Genomic DNA, 14,923 nt, shown 5'->3' on the forward strand with positions numbered 1-14,923 from the left:
CCTAAAACTTGGAGTCATTCGATAGTTTTGATTGTATGCATATGTTGTCCTGGTAGGTCCTGAACACTGGGACAAGCTGTACCCCATTGCAGATGGAAATAACCTATCTCCTATCGACATTAAAACCAGTAATACCAAACATGATACCTCTCTTAAACTTATCAGTGTCACCTACAACCCAGCCACAGCCAAAGAGATGATCAACGTGGGACATTCCTTCCATGTAACCTTCAAGGACAATGATAACCAATCAGGTGAGCCAAAAGATTCTTCTGATTTTTTTTTCTTTGACTCTACTGAGTAATCAAAACAGCAGGGCTTTAAGAAACATAAATGTCCATCTGCAGTCTGTTGTGCTCATGTGAACATTGCTGTAATCTGGTGAGGCATCTTGGTCTTCTGGAAAACTCCCCATTGGTAAAGATGATTTTTGGAATTCCCAGCTCTTATTTTCTCAGTCCTTCTCAGTGACACCATTTTACCTCTTTTGGTCTCTAGTATCTGTACACTTGCTTCACATGCTCTGAATAAACAGTATTTTCCCAAAAAGAACTAAGGAACCATCAAAGTGAATATAAAAACTGAAAAGGCAAATATTTTCTAATTGGCATGAGGATGGAGGGGCACAAGAGGGAAGAGAAACAGGTTGAAGAACATGTTCATTTTCTGTGGCCAGAAAATTGATCTATAATTGTGAGGTGCTTGGGTACCTGTAAAAGCATGTCTTGCATAAATTGGACATGGGATAATTCTGTGCATAAGGATACTTGTCTATCTTACCTGTCCCTTCTAGACTGTAGAGACTGAATCATCTTTATACCCCAGAATCTGGCACATTCCTGCTACATAGTAAGATTATCATAAATGTTTATTAAATAATTTATTATATGACAATTCTGTAAGACAGCTCTATTAATCAAAGGCAAAACTTGCTTTAGCACTTTCCTACAAAGTTCTGAGCTGCAATAAGAGGCTCTATCTATTTTTTTTTGGGGGGGTATCATTAATCTACAATTACATGAAGATCATTAAGTTTACTAGGCTCCCCCCTTCACCAAGTCCTCCCCACATACCCCTTCACAGTCACTGTCCATCAACATAGTAAGATGCTGTAGAATCACTACTTGTCTTCTCTGTGTTGCACAGCCCTCCCCGTGCCCCCCACGCACTATACATGCTAATTATAATGCCCTCTTACTTTTTCCCCACCCTTGTCCCTCCCTTCCCACCCATCCTCCCCAGTCCCTTTCCCTTTGGTAACTATTAGTCCATTCTTGGGTTCTGTGATTCTGCTGCTGTTTTGTTCCTTCAGTTTTCCTTTGTTCTTATACTCCACATATGAGTGAAATCATTTGATACTTGTCTTTCTCCGTCTGGCTTATTTCACTGAGCATAATACCCTCTAACTCCATCCATGTTGTTGCAAATGGTAGGATATGTTTTTTTCTTTTTTTTTCTTTTTTTTTTGAGAGGGCATCTCTCATATTTATTGATCAAATGGTTGTTAACAACAATAAAATTCTGTATAGGGGAGTCAATGCACAATCATTAATCAACCCCAAGCCTAATTCTCAATAGTCTCCAATCTTCTGAAGCATAACGAACAAGTTCTTACATGGTGAACAAGTTCTTATATAGTGAATAAATTCTTACATGGTGAACAGTGCAAGGGCAGTCATATCACAGAAACTTTTGGTTTTGATCACGCATCATGAACTATAAACAATCAGGTAAAATATGATTATTCGTTTGAATTTTATACTTGATTTATATGTGAATCCCACATTTCTCCCTTATTATTATTATTATTATTATTATTATTTAATAAAATGCTGAAGTGGTAGGTAGATGCAAGATAAAGGTAGAAAACATAATTTAGTGCTGTAAGAGGGCAAATGTAGATGATCAGGTGTGTGCCTTTAGACTAAGTATTAATCCAAGCTAGACAAGGGCAACAAAACATCCGCGGATGCAGACGATTTCTCTCCAAACGGGGGCGGTGAGGTTCTAAGCCTCACCTCTGTTGATCCCCAATTTATCACCTGATGACCCCCTTCAACTGTGCCTGTCTTAGGTTGTTCCTCCCTTGAGGAATCTTACCCGTCTCTGGCTAACCAGTCATTTCCAGGGCCATACAGGAAAATGTAAAGTTGGTAAGTGAGAGAGAAGCAATATTCTTTGAAAAGGTTAGCTTTTTACTTCTTTGCAGATTTATGCCCTGTGACTTCTATGCCCAGCATTTGTCTTGAGGTATCTTTACCACTTGGAAGAATTATGATACTCAGTAATTTCGATATGAGGCACAAATTCTACTAAAGGGTTGTAATTAGGAAGGAAGAAGAAAAGCTATAGAAGTAGCAGATGGAAGAAAAGACGGGAAGATTGATTATTTCTTTGACATATCTTCTTGTAGAGTAACATAAGCATGTATAGGTTTTAAACTACTAATTAAATTGCATACACACATTAACATAATTGGAATACAGCTACATAACAAAAGTAGACCTAAAATTACCAGCCATATCCAGTGAACCAAGAAAACCAGTTAGGTACCCTAGGCATTTGTGAAAACTTATCAATGATATGATGGATATTGTCTAACTGAATTTGAATAGTTTGAGAAAAATCAGACAAATTAAAACAAAACATTCCTGGGAGCTGTTCACATCCCATATGTTCTTTTAACAGTAGATAGTCTATAGTCGCACGATTTTGGAGTGCTGCAACTTTCACTTCTCCTAATTCTTGGTTGAGTTCCGACAGTATAGATCCAGTCAAATTTGTTGTTTTACTGTATGTACAGGCCAGCTTAGATATCTCCTTCTTCATTCCCATGGCAAGTCCAGGAACTGGTGGGATGAGTGCATCTACAGCTGTAGCAGTGCGTGGATCTTTGTTGAAGTTTTTTGATGATCATCTTCTGGAATGACTCTTCCAGAGGATGTTGATGTTGGAAGTTCTTCTTCATATCGTATCTTAATTCGTTTTCTGGGTAGCCAAATTAGGCTTTGATCCTCTGTATAAACACAAACAAACCCTTTGCCCAGACTTTGATATGACCTTTATACCATTGTGAAGAACTAACTGGAGATCACCACACAGGAACTGCTTTTTTGTTTTTGTTGTTATCATTAATCTACAATTACATGAAGAATATTATGTTTACTAGGCTCTCCTCTATACCAGGTCCCCCCCACAAACCCCATTACAGTCACTGTCCGTCTGCATAGCAAAATGTTGTAGAATCACTACTTGTCTTCTCTGTGTTGCACAGCCCTCCCCTTTCTCCCACCCCCCATAATGCATGCTAGTCATAATACCCCCTTTATTCTTCACCCTCCCTTATCCCTCCCTACCCACCCATCCTCCCCAGTCCGTTTCCCTTTGGTACCTTTTAGTCCATTGTTGGTTTCTGTGATTCTGCTGCTGTTTTGTTCCTTCAGATTTTCCTTTGTTCTTATACTCCACAGATGAGTGAAATCATTTGGTATTTCTCTTTCTCTGCTTGGCTTATTTCACTGAGCATAATACCCTCTAGTTCCATCCATGTTGTTGCAAATGGTAGGATTTGTTTTCTTCTTATGGCTAAATAATATTCCATTGTGTATATGTGCCACATCTTCTTTATCCATTCATCTACTGATGGACACTTAGGTTGCTTCCAATTCTTGGCTATTGTAAATAGTGCTGCAATAAACATAGGGGTGCATCTGTCTTTTTCAAACTGGAGTGCTACATTCTTAGGGTAAATTCCTAGGAGTGGAATTCCTGGGTCAAATGGTAAGTCTATTTTGAGCATTTTGAGGAACCTCCATACTGCTTTCCACAATGGTTGAACTAATTTACATTCCCACCAGCAGTGTAGGAGGGTTCCCCTTTCTCCACAACCTCGCCAACATTTGTTGTTGTTTGTCTTTTGGATGGTAGCCATCCTTACTGGTGTGAGGTGATACCTCATTGTGGTTTTAATTTGCATTTCTCTGATAATTAGCGATGTGGAGCATCTTTTCATGTGTCTGTTGGCCATCTGTATTTCTTTTTTGGAGAACTGTCTGTTCAGTTCCTCTGCCCATTTTTTAATTGGATTATTTGCTTTTTGTTTGTTGAGGTGTGTGAGCTCTTTATATATTTTGGATGTCAATCCTTTATTGGATCTGTCATTTATGATTATATTCTCCCATACTGTAGGGTTCCTTTTTGTTCTGTTGATGGTGTCCTTTGCTGTACAGAAGCTTTTTAGCTTGATATTGTCCCACTTGTTCATTTTTGCTGTTGTTTTCCTTGCCCGGGGAGATATGTTCAAGAAGAGGTCCCTCATGTTTATGTCTAAGAGGTTTTTGCCTATGTTTTTTTCTAAGAGTTTTATGGTTTCATGACTTACATTCAGGTCTTTGATCCATTTTGAATTTACTTTTGTGTATGGGGTTAGGCAGTGATCCAATTTCATTCTCTTACATGTAGCTGTCCAGTTTTGCCAGCACCATCTGTTGAAGAGACTGTCATTTCCCCATTGTATGTCCATGGCTCCTTTATCTTATATTAATTGGCCATATATGTTTGGGTTAATGTCTGGAATCTCTATTCTGTTCCACTTGTCTGCGGCTCTGTTCTTGTGCCAGTACCAAACTGTCTTGATTACTGTGGCTTTGTAGTAGAGCTTGAAGTTGGGGAGCGAGATCCCCCTACTTTATTCTTCCTTCTCAGGATTGCTTTGGCTATTTGGGGTCTTTGGCAGTTCCGTATGTATTTTTGAACTATTTGTTCCAGTTCATTGAAGAATGTTGTTGGTAGTTTGATAGGGATTGCATCGAATCTGTATATTGCTTTGGGCAGGATGGCCATTTTGACAATATTAATTCTTCCTAGCCAGGAGCACGGGATGAGTTTCCATTTGTTAGTGACCTCTTTAATTTCTCCTAAGAGTGTCTTATAGTTTTCAGGGTATAGGTCTTTCACTTCCTTGGTTAGGTTTATTCCTAGGTATTTTATTCTTTTTTGATGCTATTGTGAATGGAATTGTTTTCCTGATTTCTCTTTCTATTAGTTCATTGTTAGTGTATAGGAAAGCTACAGATTTCTGTGTTAATTTTGTATTCTGCAACTTTGCTGAATTCCGATATTAGTTCTAGTAGTTTTGCAGTGGAGTCTTTAGGGTTTTTTATGTACAATATCATGTCATCTGCAAATAGTGACAGTTTGACTTCTTCTTCACCAATCTGGATTCCTTGTATTTCTTTGTTTTGTCTAATTGCCATGGCTAGGACCTCCAGTACCACGTTGAATAACAGTGGGGAGAGTGGGCATCTCTGTCTTGTCCCCTACTTCAGAGGAAAAGCTTTTAGCGTCTCACTGTTCAGTATGATGTTAGCTGTGGGTTTATCATATGTGACCTTTATTATGTTGAGTTACTTGCCCTCTATGCCCATTTTGTTGAGAGTTTTTATCATGAATAGATGTTGAATTTTGTCGAATGGTTTTTCAGCATCTATGGAGATGATCATGTGGTTTTTGTCCTTCTTTTTGTTGATGTGGTGGATCATGTTGATGGATTTTTGAATGTTGTACCATCCTTGCATCCCTGGGATGAATCCCACTTGGTCATGGTGTATGATCCACTTGATGTATTTTTTAATTTGGTTTGCTAATATTTTGTTGAGTATTTTTGCATCTACGTTCATCTGGGATATTGGTCCATCAGAGCAGCACGGAGCCCTGCGGGGAGTGGCAGGTATGCCGGGTGCACTCCTCCGTGATAGCGGCACCCCTGCCGGGCAGCTGTTTGCCAGCAGCAGCCTTTGAGTCTGGCGCGGGCGGCATTGTGCATTGGGCTGGGATTCCGGTCGGCTGCTGGGAGTGTGTCTGCTCTCTCTGGCTCCACTGCCGCCGGTGCACGTGAGCCGTGCCTGGGCTGTTCGGTTGCCACCGCTGCGGGCTCGCACAAGCCTCTCCAGGTCTCCTCTGGTGCCATTGGCGCACACGATCTGCTTCCGGTCCCTTCCGGTGCAGCTGCCCCCTGTACCCGCTACCACTCTCCCTCTGCTGGGCTGGTGTGTAGGGGTCCGCGCCAGTTGGAGGAACGATTGGCAGGCTGCTTAGTGCCATGAGGGGCCTCAGACCTGCACTGCCTCCCCGGGGTTTAGGGCACCTAAAGTTCCTCTGGATTTCCAGCTGCTGGCTAAGTGTGCCAGGACGACTTCGTCCAGCTATGGGGTCCCTGTCTCTTTAAGACTTGCAGAAAGCACTCGCTTTTCTTTTGTCTCAGGAACGCCGGTTGTGGGGACCTGCCCACAGGTTTTGCTTTTCCTTTTCTCTAATATCCAGCGCCCTGTGCACCTTGTATCTGTGCTCCAGATGCAGATTTCTAGAGCTGGTTGTTTAGCAGTCCTGGGCTTTCACTCCCTCCCTGTTCCGACTCCTTTCTTCCCGCCGGGTTCTGGGGTGGGGGAGTGTTTGGGTCCCGCCTGGCCGCGGCTTGTATCTTACCCCCTTCATGTGATGTTGAGTTCTCACAGATGTAGATGTATCCTGGCTGTTGTAGTGCATCCACTGGTGTCTCTTTTAGGAATAGTTGTATTTATTGTATTTTCATAAATATATATGTTTTGGGGAGGAGATTTCCACTGAACTACTCATGCCGCCATCTTCCTGTGATCCAGAGGCTCTATCTATTGTTGATATTAGATTAGGTTTGGTATTATGTGTTTTTAATTAATCATGTGATTGGGTAAATTCTCTAAAATGACATGGATATTCAATGTAAAAAATTTTTAAGTGACCCCACTGCCCCTCTGGCACTTTCTCTTGGTCCCTGGCCAGGGATTCTCCACAAATCTGTGAAGATACACTGTTGTGTGTGCCTTGATCAGTTACAAAGTATATGATAAGAAATTTGTTACTCAAACTAAGTTACTAAAGATCTTGATGTATAAGGCCTTATACAGTCTTTGGTGAAAGAACAAACGAATAAATCTGCAAATTGAAGATTCAAGGAAAGGCCTGTAATCTTACAATTCCTCTGCCTTCCAATATGTTTTCTTAGCTGCAGAAAAAGGTAAAATTACAGTTTTTGGCTGAAAATTGTATATGACCCAATGCCACAGTCAGGAGTGCACGATATGTATGAAAGCCATCATCACGGATGTGGGGAATCCAAGATGGGAACTCTGGCATTAGTGTTTGTTTTCATTTCTACTCAACCCAATTTAGTGTTGCTTTATATTAAATGCAAAGGTAAGCTGGAGCTTATGGTCATAAGGCTAAGAGTTAGCTGTTCCCTTTCTGTTCTAGTGCTGAAGGGTGGTCCTCTCCCTGAAAGCTATGCCTCAGTCAGTTCCATTTTCACTGGGGCAGCACAAATGACTATGGTCCTGAACACACAGTGGATGGAGTCAAATATTCCCGAGAGGTAATATAACTCAGCAAGAGAGATCATTGCTCTGACAGTACTCCCAGAATCAGCTCCCTTATTATATATGACCATTAGAATGGCTCCAAAGAAATGAGCATTCTGGTCTCTATAAGGAAGTCCCAGGCTCCATTAACATCAAACACAGACAGACCATGTTTGATAACTGAAGGAAATTTTTCAAATGAAAGAGGCAGCTGAACTTGGAGCTGAACTCCTGAGTCAAGAATCATCTTTCTCTTCAGAATGCCTCAAAAAATGTTACCTTGAAATCAAGCTAGCCTCAAGGGGACATGCTGTTCTCCTTCGAAGCTCTGACCCCAAATGGATCATTTCCTTCTTATTTAAAAGTTCAAGTCTGGACATACCAGCAACATAGGTGTGCCCAGGCCGGAGCACTTCAGTAAGACTCCCCTGAGAGTGAACATCAAATCATAATCAGCCTGCTCACAGAGCAGCATACGTCTAGATGAGGGTCTCAGATTGCCGGCCTGCAGGCCACCACCCTCTGGTCTCTTGACTTGCCCTCACATGGAAGCTTGTGATACATTTTGAGACATTTTGTCTGTATATCCATAGAGAAAATTGAGAATATATGCATCAAGCTGTTGAAAGACAGTCTGGGAGATTGAAAGGGAAGAGCTTTTGCTCTTTATGTGTATGAATGTATAATATATATGTACCTATATACTTTGACTTTTTATTTTACTTTTATAAAATGAATTTGTTATGCATATAGTTTTGCAACCTTTTTTCCTACTTACCAATTTATCATAGTCATTTTTCCAAGTCAGTAATTTAATTCTACTTCATTCTTTTAATGACTCTATAGTATTTCAATGTATGACTGTATCAGAATTTATTTAACTGGCCCCTGCTGATGGACAATTACAATGACTTTTGCTTTTTATTTCATTGGTTGCTTTTACCAAAAAAATTCTGCAACAAATATATCCCTTTATGCATCTACACCCTAATGAAAACAATTATGTAGGACAGATTTTTATGAGGGATAGCTAGGTTAAAGAGCATGTGTCTTTTTAATTTTGATAGAGGATTTCAAACTTGTATAAAAATATCACTTGCTTTATATTACATTGCAAAGCTTGGCTAATGACTTTAAATGTTGCAGAAATCCATTAAATGTTTTTTTTTCCTGTTTCATAAAATAGAAGATAAACCAAAAGGAAAATGGGTTATGAGGCCAAATTGTTATTATCTTTTTAGAGGGATATTTGGTTGTATCTGAGAAATCTAAATTAGTGATCCTCTCATCTAATTTGAGAAAAATAAAAACAATCCAGGCTAGAGATGACAGACATTTAGCCCTAAAGTTCAACATAGGACAGAGGAAAGGAGGGAGGAAGGAAGGGAGAAGGAGAGATGAGATAAGTGGCATGGAGAGAGTTAATTTGACTTGAAGTAACATGATTGACCAGATGATCGCTTTACACTGGGTAGTCAGAAAAAAATTCATTCAGGAGTGAAATTTGAGTTCAGCACTAATTCAAAATAAAAGACTGCCACTGAAAGATTATGGGGAAGAAGGATATTCCAGAGAAAATCAGAAGCCAATGCAAAGACCCAAAGTTGTAAACCCAGTGAGGAGGTATGATATGTAAGACGTGCTGATAAATGAATGTTGGTAAGTGGGGGAAAGTAAGAAATTAATGATAACTGCTGTACTTTTTTATTGAGCAATTAGGTGGGTGGTGATACCTTTTCTTAAGAAGGGAAACTAAAACATGTTTGGCAAGGAGGAAATCAAGAGATCTATTTTGGCTGTGTTAAATTTGAGGCACCTATTAGACAACCATGTGGAAGATATCAAGAAGACATACATATACACTTGGATATACAAGACTAGAGTTCCATAGAGTGCTTAGGCTGGAGATATTGATTTAAGGGGTGCCTGGATGAGCTCAGTTGAATCTGCCCTTGTCCAAGACTCCCAGACATTCCAGGAACCCCTTCTCATAAAGTTACTAAATGTACCTCATGAGAGGAAATTATTTCAATCTTTGTCCTAAAACTAGTTAGTCAAAAGTCCTGATCTTTTCAAACCAAAGAGAGATTTAAAAAAAAAAAAAAAAGGAAAGAAAGAAATCGTGTTGAGTAGTTGTGATCCTGTGGGAAAAGAAATTTTACTTACTGGTTCCAGGATTTGAAACTTGCCCTTTCAAAACAGATAACCCTTAAGAGTGAGAACATAACCCTTTTTGCCCACTGGATAAATGTTCACGTAAGTTTTATCTGTCTAAGGCAAGACACATCTTCGTATATTAACAAGTTAACTTAGAACTTCCTTTCTATCCTCACAATGGTATAAATAACTGATTAACCACATTATCATTTTTAGCTTCACATAGTTCACTGGAATTCTGCAAAGTACTCCAGCCAGACTAAAGCTGCCTCACAGCCTGATGGTTTGGTGATTATTGGTGTTTGATGAAGGTGACTTACAGAGCTCTGCTACCACTATTTTCTCACCAGTCAGAGCCCAAAATAAGATGAAAACAAGTAAAAAGGTATTTTCCTCTTTCTTTCTGGGAAATTTCCATTCTACTAATGGCTACATGTGAACGAACAATTCTCTAGCACTTTCTTGCTTTGTTTTCTCTTGGCTTTTCCCTTTTGAAGAAAGAAATAAATTTTAGGGAGGGATGGAATGAGAAGGTGGTGTCAGCAGGGAAGGAATCTCTATTTCCCAGCTTTTCCAAATTCCCTTTCTGCTAAACTTCCTACCTCAGAGATTAAGGAATTTATCAATTTAATATTTCATCAGGAAAAAAAACAACAGTCACATAAAGAAAGTTCAATTGATGTTTAAAATACAGATGTTGCTTAAATGCTCTATAGGAGAATCCTTAAAATGTTCTATAGGGAAGTCATTATTACACTGGGCAAACCTGGGTCTTTTGTGTTCTGCCCACCAAATTCTTTTGGGCACGGTGCCCAACACATCCAACAAGCAATTCCTGGACACTCACAAGGTGTCCGGGAATTCAACTCAATTCTGACACTATCTACCAGAGACGGCATCATGTTCCACAGGTTATGGGTTCAGTCTTGCAAGATTACAAGTCCCCTCCCTTAATGTCAGATGCCAGTTGCAAGCCAGGTTATTACTTGGGCTTCTGATTTTATGACTATAAATCAGAAGTTCCCACAACCTTGTCCTTGGGTTCCATAAATTGCTAGAGCAGTTCACAGACAAACCATTTTACTAGATCACTGCTTGACTATAAAAGAAAATAATTTAGGAACAGCCAGATGGGAAAGATATGGGCAGTGGGCAAAGATCCATGCCCTGCCCTGGATCACTACTCTCCCAGCACCTCCAGGTGTTTACAAATCCAGACTCTCCAAATCCAGTCTTTTTGGGTTTTTATGGAGGCTCACTTACACAGGCATGATTGATTAAATAATTGGCTATTGGCAATGGATTCAAACTCCAGCCCCTCTCCCCTTCAAGGAGGCTTGGGGCCTCTAATCATGGTTGGTTCTCCGGGCAACCAGCCTTCATCCTGAAATTTGGCCCAAAAGTCACCACATTAACATAACAAAAGACACCTTATTGCTCTCACCACATAGGAAATTCCAAGGACTAAGAAGCTCTGTGCCAGAAACAGGGATGAAAACCAAATAGTACATTTCTTATTGTAAATTACAGTGTCACACTTGGGTGGCTAACTTTTAAAATTATAATAATTCTAGTTAACCTTCACTAGACACTTATAACATGTCATGCACTGTATTTATAACTAGTAAAGTAAACCAAAAGTCAGAGGTTGCTTTTTGTATCACAGTTTTGCTAAAGTCCTTGAGTTTGACTTGTATCTCTTTGAGCATCTTGCCCACATTAAATTGAAACCAACTTTTTGTCCTCCACTTGATCTGTAGCATGAAAAATGACATAAGTAGAGCCATTTTAAGATGGAACTTGAGCCGCCATTTCAGAGGAACTGCCTTGCACGTCCTGCTTTCTGAACCTTTGAACTGGGCCAAACTGCCAACATTTCAAGAAGTCAGCAAGAACAAGAAAAACCTGTTTTGAGAAAACTGAAAAAAGCAAACTTTTGCCTGGTGACCACTTCACCTAAGCACTCAGTGAAGCACAAATCCAGCCCTGCTTCTGGCTTTGTGAACACCTGGAGGTGCTGGGAGAGTAGTGAACTCTGAGCCAACATACCTTGATAGTCAACAAAGGATTTTTGTCCTTTTTTGAAACTTAGGCTCTTAAGTAACCAATAAAATATCTCTTTAATTATTGTTTCTAATTATAATAACTACCATTGATTGAGCAACTACTTTATTAGGTGCTTTGCATGTTTTGTCAGCCAATTCTGACAATGAGCCAACAGGACCGACAATGGAGCCTACTGGTAACTGACACTTAACTGAGCATATGCTATATGCCAACATAGTTCTAAGAACTTTAGATGTATTCACCATTTAACCTTCACAACCTCCCAATGACATAAGTACTGTATGGAAATTGAGGCACCAAGCAGAAAAGTCGCTCACTCAAAGCACCCCTGTTGGCAAGTGAGGAAGTTGGTATGCTAATCCAGTCATCCATCCATCCGTTAAGCCAAATTCCTAGTTCAAAGAAATGAGAAGGAATTTCTGTCTTTCTCTCTTCCCATTGGTGAAACCATTGTAATCCACAACATAGTTTTCTAAATATCAGTACCTTAATTATACTGGAAATAAAATACTTTGTGTAATTTTAATAGCCTTTGGTTCTTTAAGTATTTCCTCCTTCCTCCCAGCTGGCACAGGTCCGCAGTCTTCTGTCGAATGTTGAAGGTGATATAGCTGTGCCCATTCAGCGCACGGACCGATCACCCCAGCCTCTGAAGGGCAGAACAGTGACAGCTCCATTCTGATGGGCTCAGGAAGGAATTTATCCCCCCAAGGAACACAGCCCTGCTTCTGACATTATCCAGAGAAACAATGTTTAAGAAAAATTTATTTCAATACTAATAAGATGGTACACCTGCAAAATGTAATCTGCATAACCAAAAAACTTTTATTTTCATTCTTCATACGTAGCCCAACTAGTCATCTGTAAGCTCACAAAATCTGTGCTTAAATTCAAGTTTATCTTGTGGAACTTTTTATCATTACAATTAAAATGTACTGAATAAATTTCTTAGTGATTTGGATCTCTTTTTATGTCATTCAGTTTAGTTGAACCAATAAAATAATTTTATCCCTTCCTTCTTGCCTGTATTATGTCTTCTATCTTTAAAAAGAATATTGGGTTTCTACCCCCACTTACATTGAAAAATCTTAAATCCCTTATTTGCAATATTATTTTGCCTCAAGTATAATAACCTAAGAGCAGCTTGCAATGAAATATTGAGAAATTCATTTGCTTATGTTGAAGACAAATATACAAGTAGATGACAACTGTATTGAATATTCTTATACTGTACCAATATTGCCATTATATATTTTCCCTGTGATAAAAATGATATATTTTTATATAGGAGGATGATGCTCCGGTTATTGCTTCCACTTCTTCCTCCCAATAGCAAAGCTTATGTTAGGGTTTTCTTTTCCCATTATTATAACTAGTTAGTTTAAATGGAGAATCTGTACTCCAAAATTGATGGAAAAGTCACCAGTGAATGGTTTATAAAAATGTCTTAAGAGTTATTTGACTTAGAATCACATAGAAACATCATATAACCTTATAACCTTTTAGTCAGATGTACACTTGACCTGAAGCCACTTCTTTCTGAAGCCAGTTCTTTCTAAAGCCATCTCTACATCCACAATTCTACAAATCTATGTCTAGTGTTTAGTGTTGTGATTTACTTTTGTTCTCTTTTCTGAGAAATCGTATTAGAGACCAAAACCCACACCCATTCCAAAGTTTAAGTCTTGTGTAATGTCACAGAATCAACCAAAACCTCTAAATAACTGGGGTTAAAAAAGACAGACCAAGCAGATTCTTCATGGCTCCTTTGTATGAAGGCTGTGTTTGTGTTGTACCTAAAATCATACTAAGTGACTTCTTTTGAAATTTTTGATTTGGGGCCCAGAATTTAAGGAATTCTCTTTATTAAAATTTAATGGACCCAAATAACACTTTAGCTCTCTGTTCTCATAAGCATTCTATAAATACAAAATACTTTCTTTGCAAAAGTAATCCGTGTATATTACTGTATATTTGCCAGGTATTGAGAAAGCCTGAAATAGTTACACCTGTTCTATGATCCTCTTATTTCACATGAGTCACATTGATAGGATTTTAATTCTAAAGTTATCAAAGGTCATCATGAGAGCCAAAGAAAGAAGGGTGTGAGTTTAATTTGAGAAATATGTCTGCAAAAGATGCTCAGAACCCACAATATTTGAAAATATTTTCTGAAAAGAAATTGAGCAATTTAAAAACTAAATTTCACAGCAAGGACCAGAAAAATATTTAAGTTGATGACCCATATATTCTCAAGAAGGTTTAATGGATTCCAGGACTTAAATATAAGTCTATAAGTCTTAGTATGGAAAGGACAAAGAAGTGACAGAAGATATATGATGACTATCAACCTTTATCCCTAAGCTGAATGACAACTAGGGAGCATGTTTCCTCTTATTGCTTCCGCCAGAATTTCACTTATTTGGCAGAACTCACAAGGTGCATTATGGGGGCTTTCCACATTTCTCTGAAGTAGCCGATAAAAGCAGCTGCTGAGAAAAGACACGTGGACAAGTCAGCGGATCATCTGCAAATGCAACTCGTATGTTTCTTTGACTCAGCCTCCTGCTGTGTGCTCTCTTCCCTTGCCAACTTAGGTAGAGGATTTGAACATCCTGCAAGGATTCCCTGGTTTTTCCGTGATGTTTGGCAGTTGATCCTCTTTATGACAAATCTACTGGGCTCCTAACCAGGCAGAATGGCAATGCCAACCAAGGGGCCCTGCATAGGCTCAAGGGTAGATCCTTCACATATTAAATTAGTAAATATTTTTAAAACAATACACAGTGTTGCCAATGACAAAAAGAAGTATCTGTCACAACACATTACTGGAGAAAACACAAAGTACCACAGTCTGTTCACACATAGTATAGAAGTGGTGTTCCAGAACAAGTCTTATTATCAAATATCATGTTATGAAAACTATAGGGTTCAGGGCAGGAGAGAAGAGTTTGGTGGTAGAATTTTAGACTTGCTATAATGTGACTAACATCTATTACCCTGGTTCCAAAAGCTGTTTTAATTCTATTTATTTACATTTATGATCTCCAAAGTTATATTTTAATCTGAGATCAAGTTTCAAATACCCTCAAGCAATTGCCTGTTCAATGTCTCTGCTTAGATATTACAAGAACATCTCAAACTATTCAAAGCACAGCTCTTGACGCCCTTCCAATCCTGGCTCTCACATCCCCAGCACGCACACAGATACCAAGGCAGGAGTGGCTGCTTGTAGACCAAGGGCTGCCTAGCAGGGTGGAGCTGCTAACACATGGCCCTGTCTGCCTGATGCCACGATGGAGCTTGAC

At 39.2% G+C, this 14,923-nt stretch overlaps 1 protein-coding gene across 1 annotated transcript in view; it reads left to right on the forward strand.

The window, feature by feature from the left end:
- The window catches only part of LOC118932043 (carbonic anhydrase 1-like), a 56,643-nt gene extending 44,346 nt beyond the window's left edge, over window positions 1-12,297 (forward strand). The window contains 5 exon segments of the mRNA XM_057499327.1: window positions 52-254; window positions 7,288-7,317; window positions 7,320-7,405; window positions 9,765-9,848; window positions 12,181-12,297. Coding sequence (XP_057355310.1) covers window positions 52-254; window positions 7,288-7,317; window positions 7,320-7,405; window positions 9,765-9,848; window positions 12,181-12,297 — 520 coding nt within the window.
- Window positions 12,298-14,923: the final 2,626 nt, after the last annotated feature.

Source organism: Manis pentadactyla, chromosome 3, assembly GCF_030020395.1.
Source record: "Manis pentadactyla isolate mManPen7 chromosome 3, mManPen7.hap1, whole genome shotgun sequence".
Taxonomy (NCBI): Eukaryota; Metazoa; Chordata; class Mammalia; order Pholidota; family Manidae; genus Manis; species Manis pentadactyla.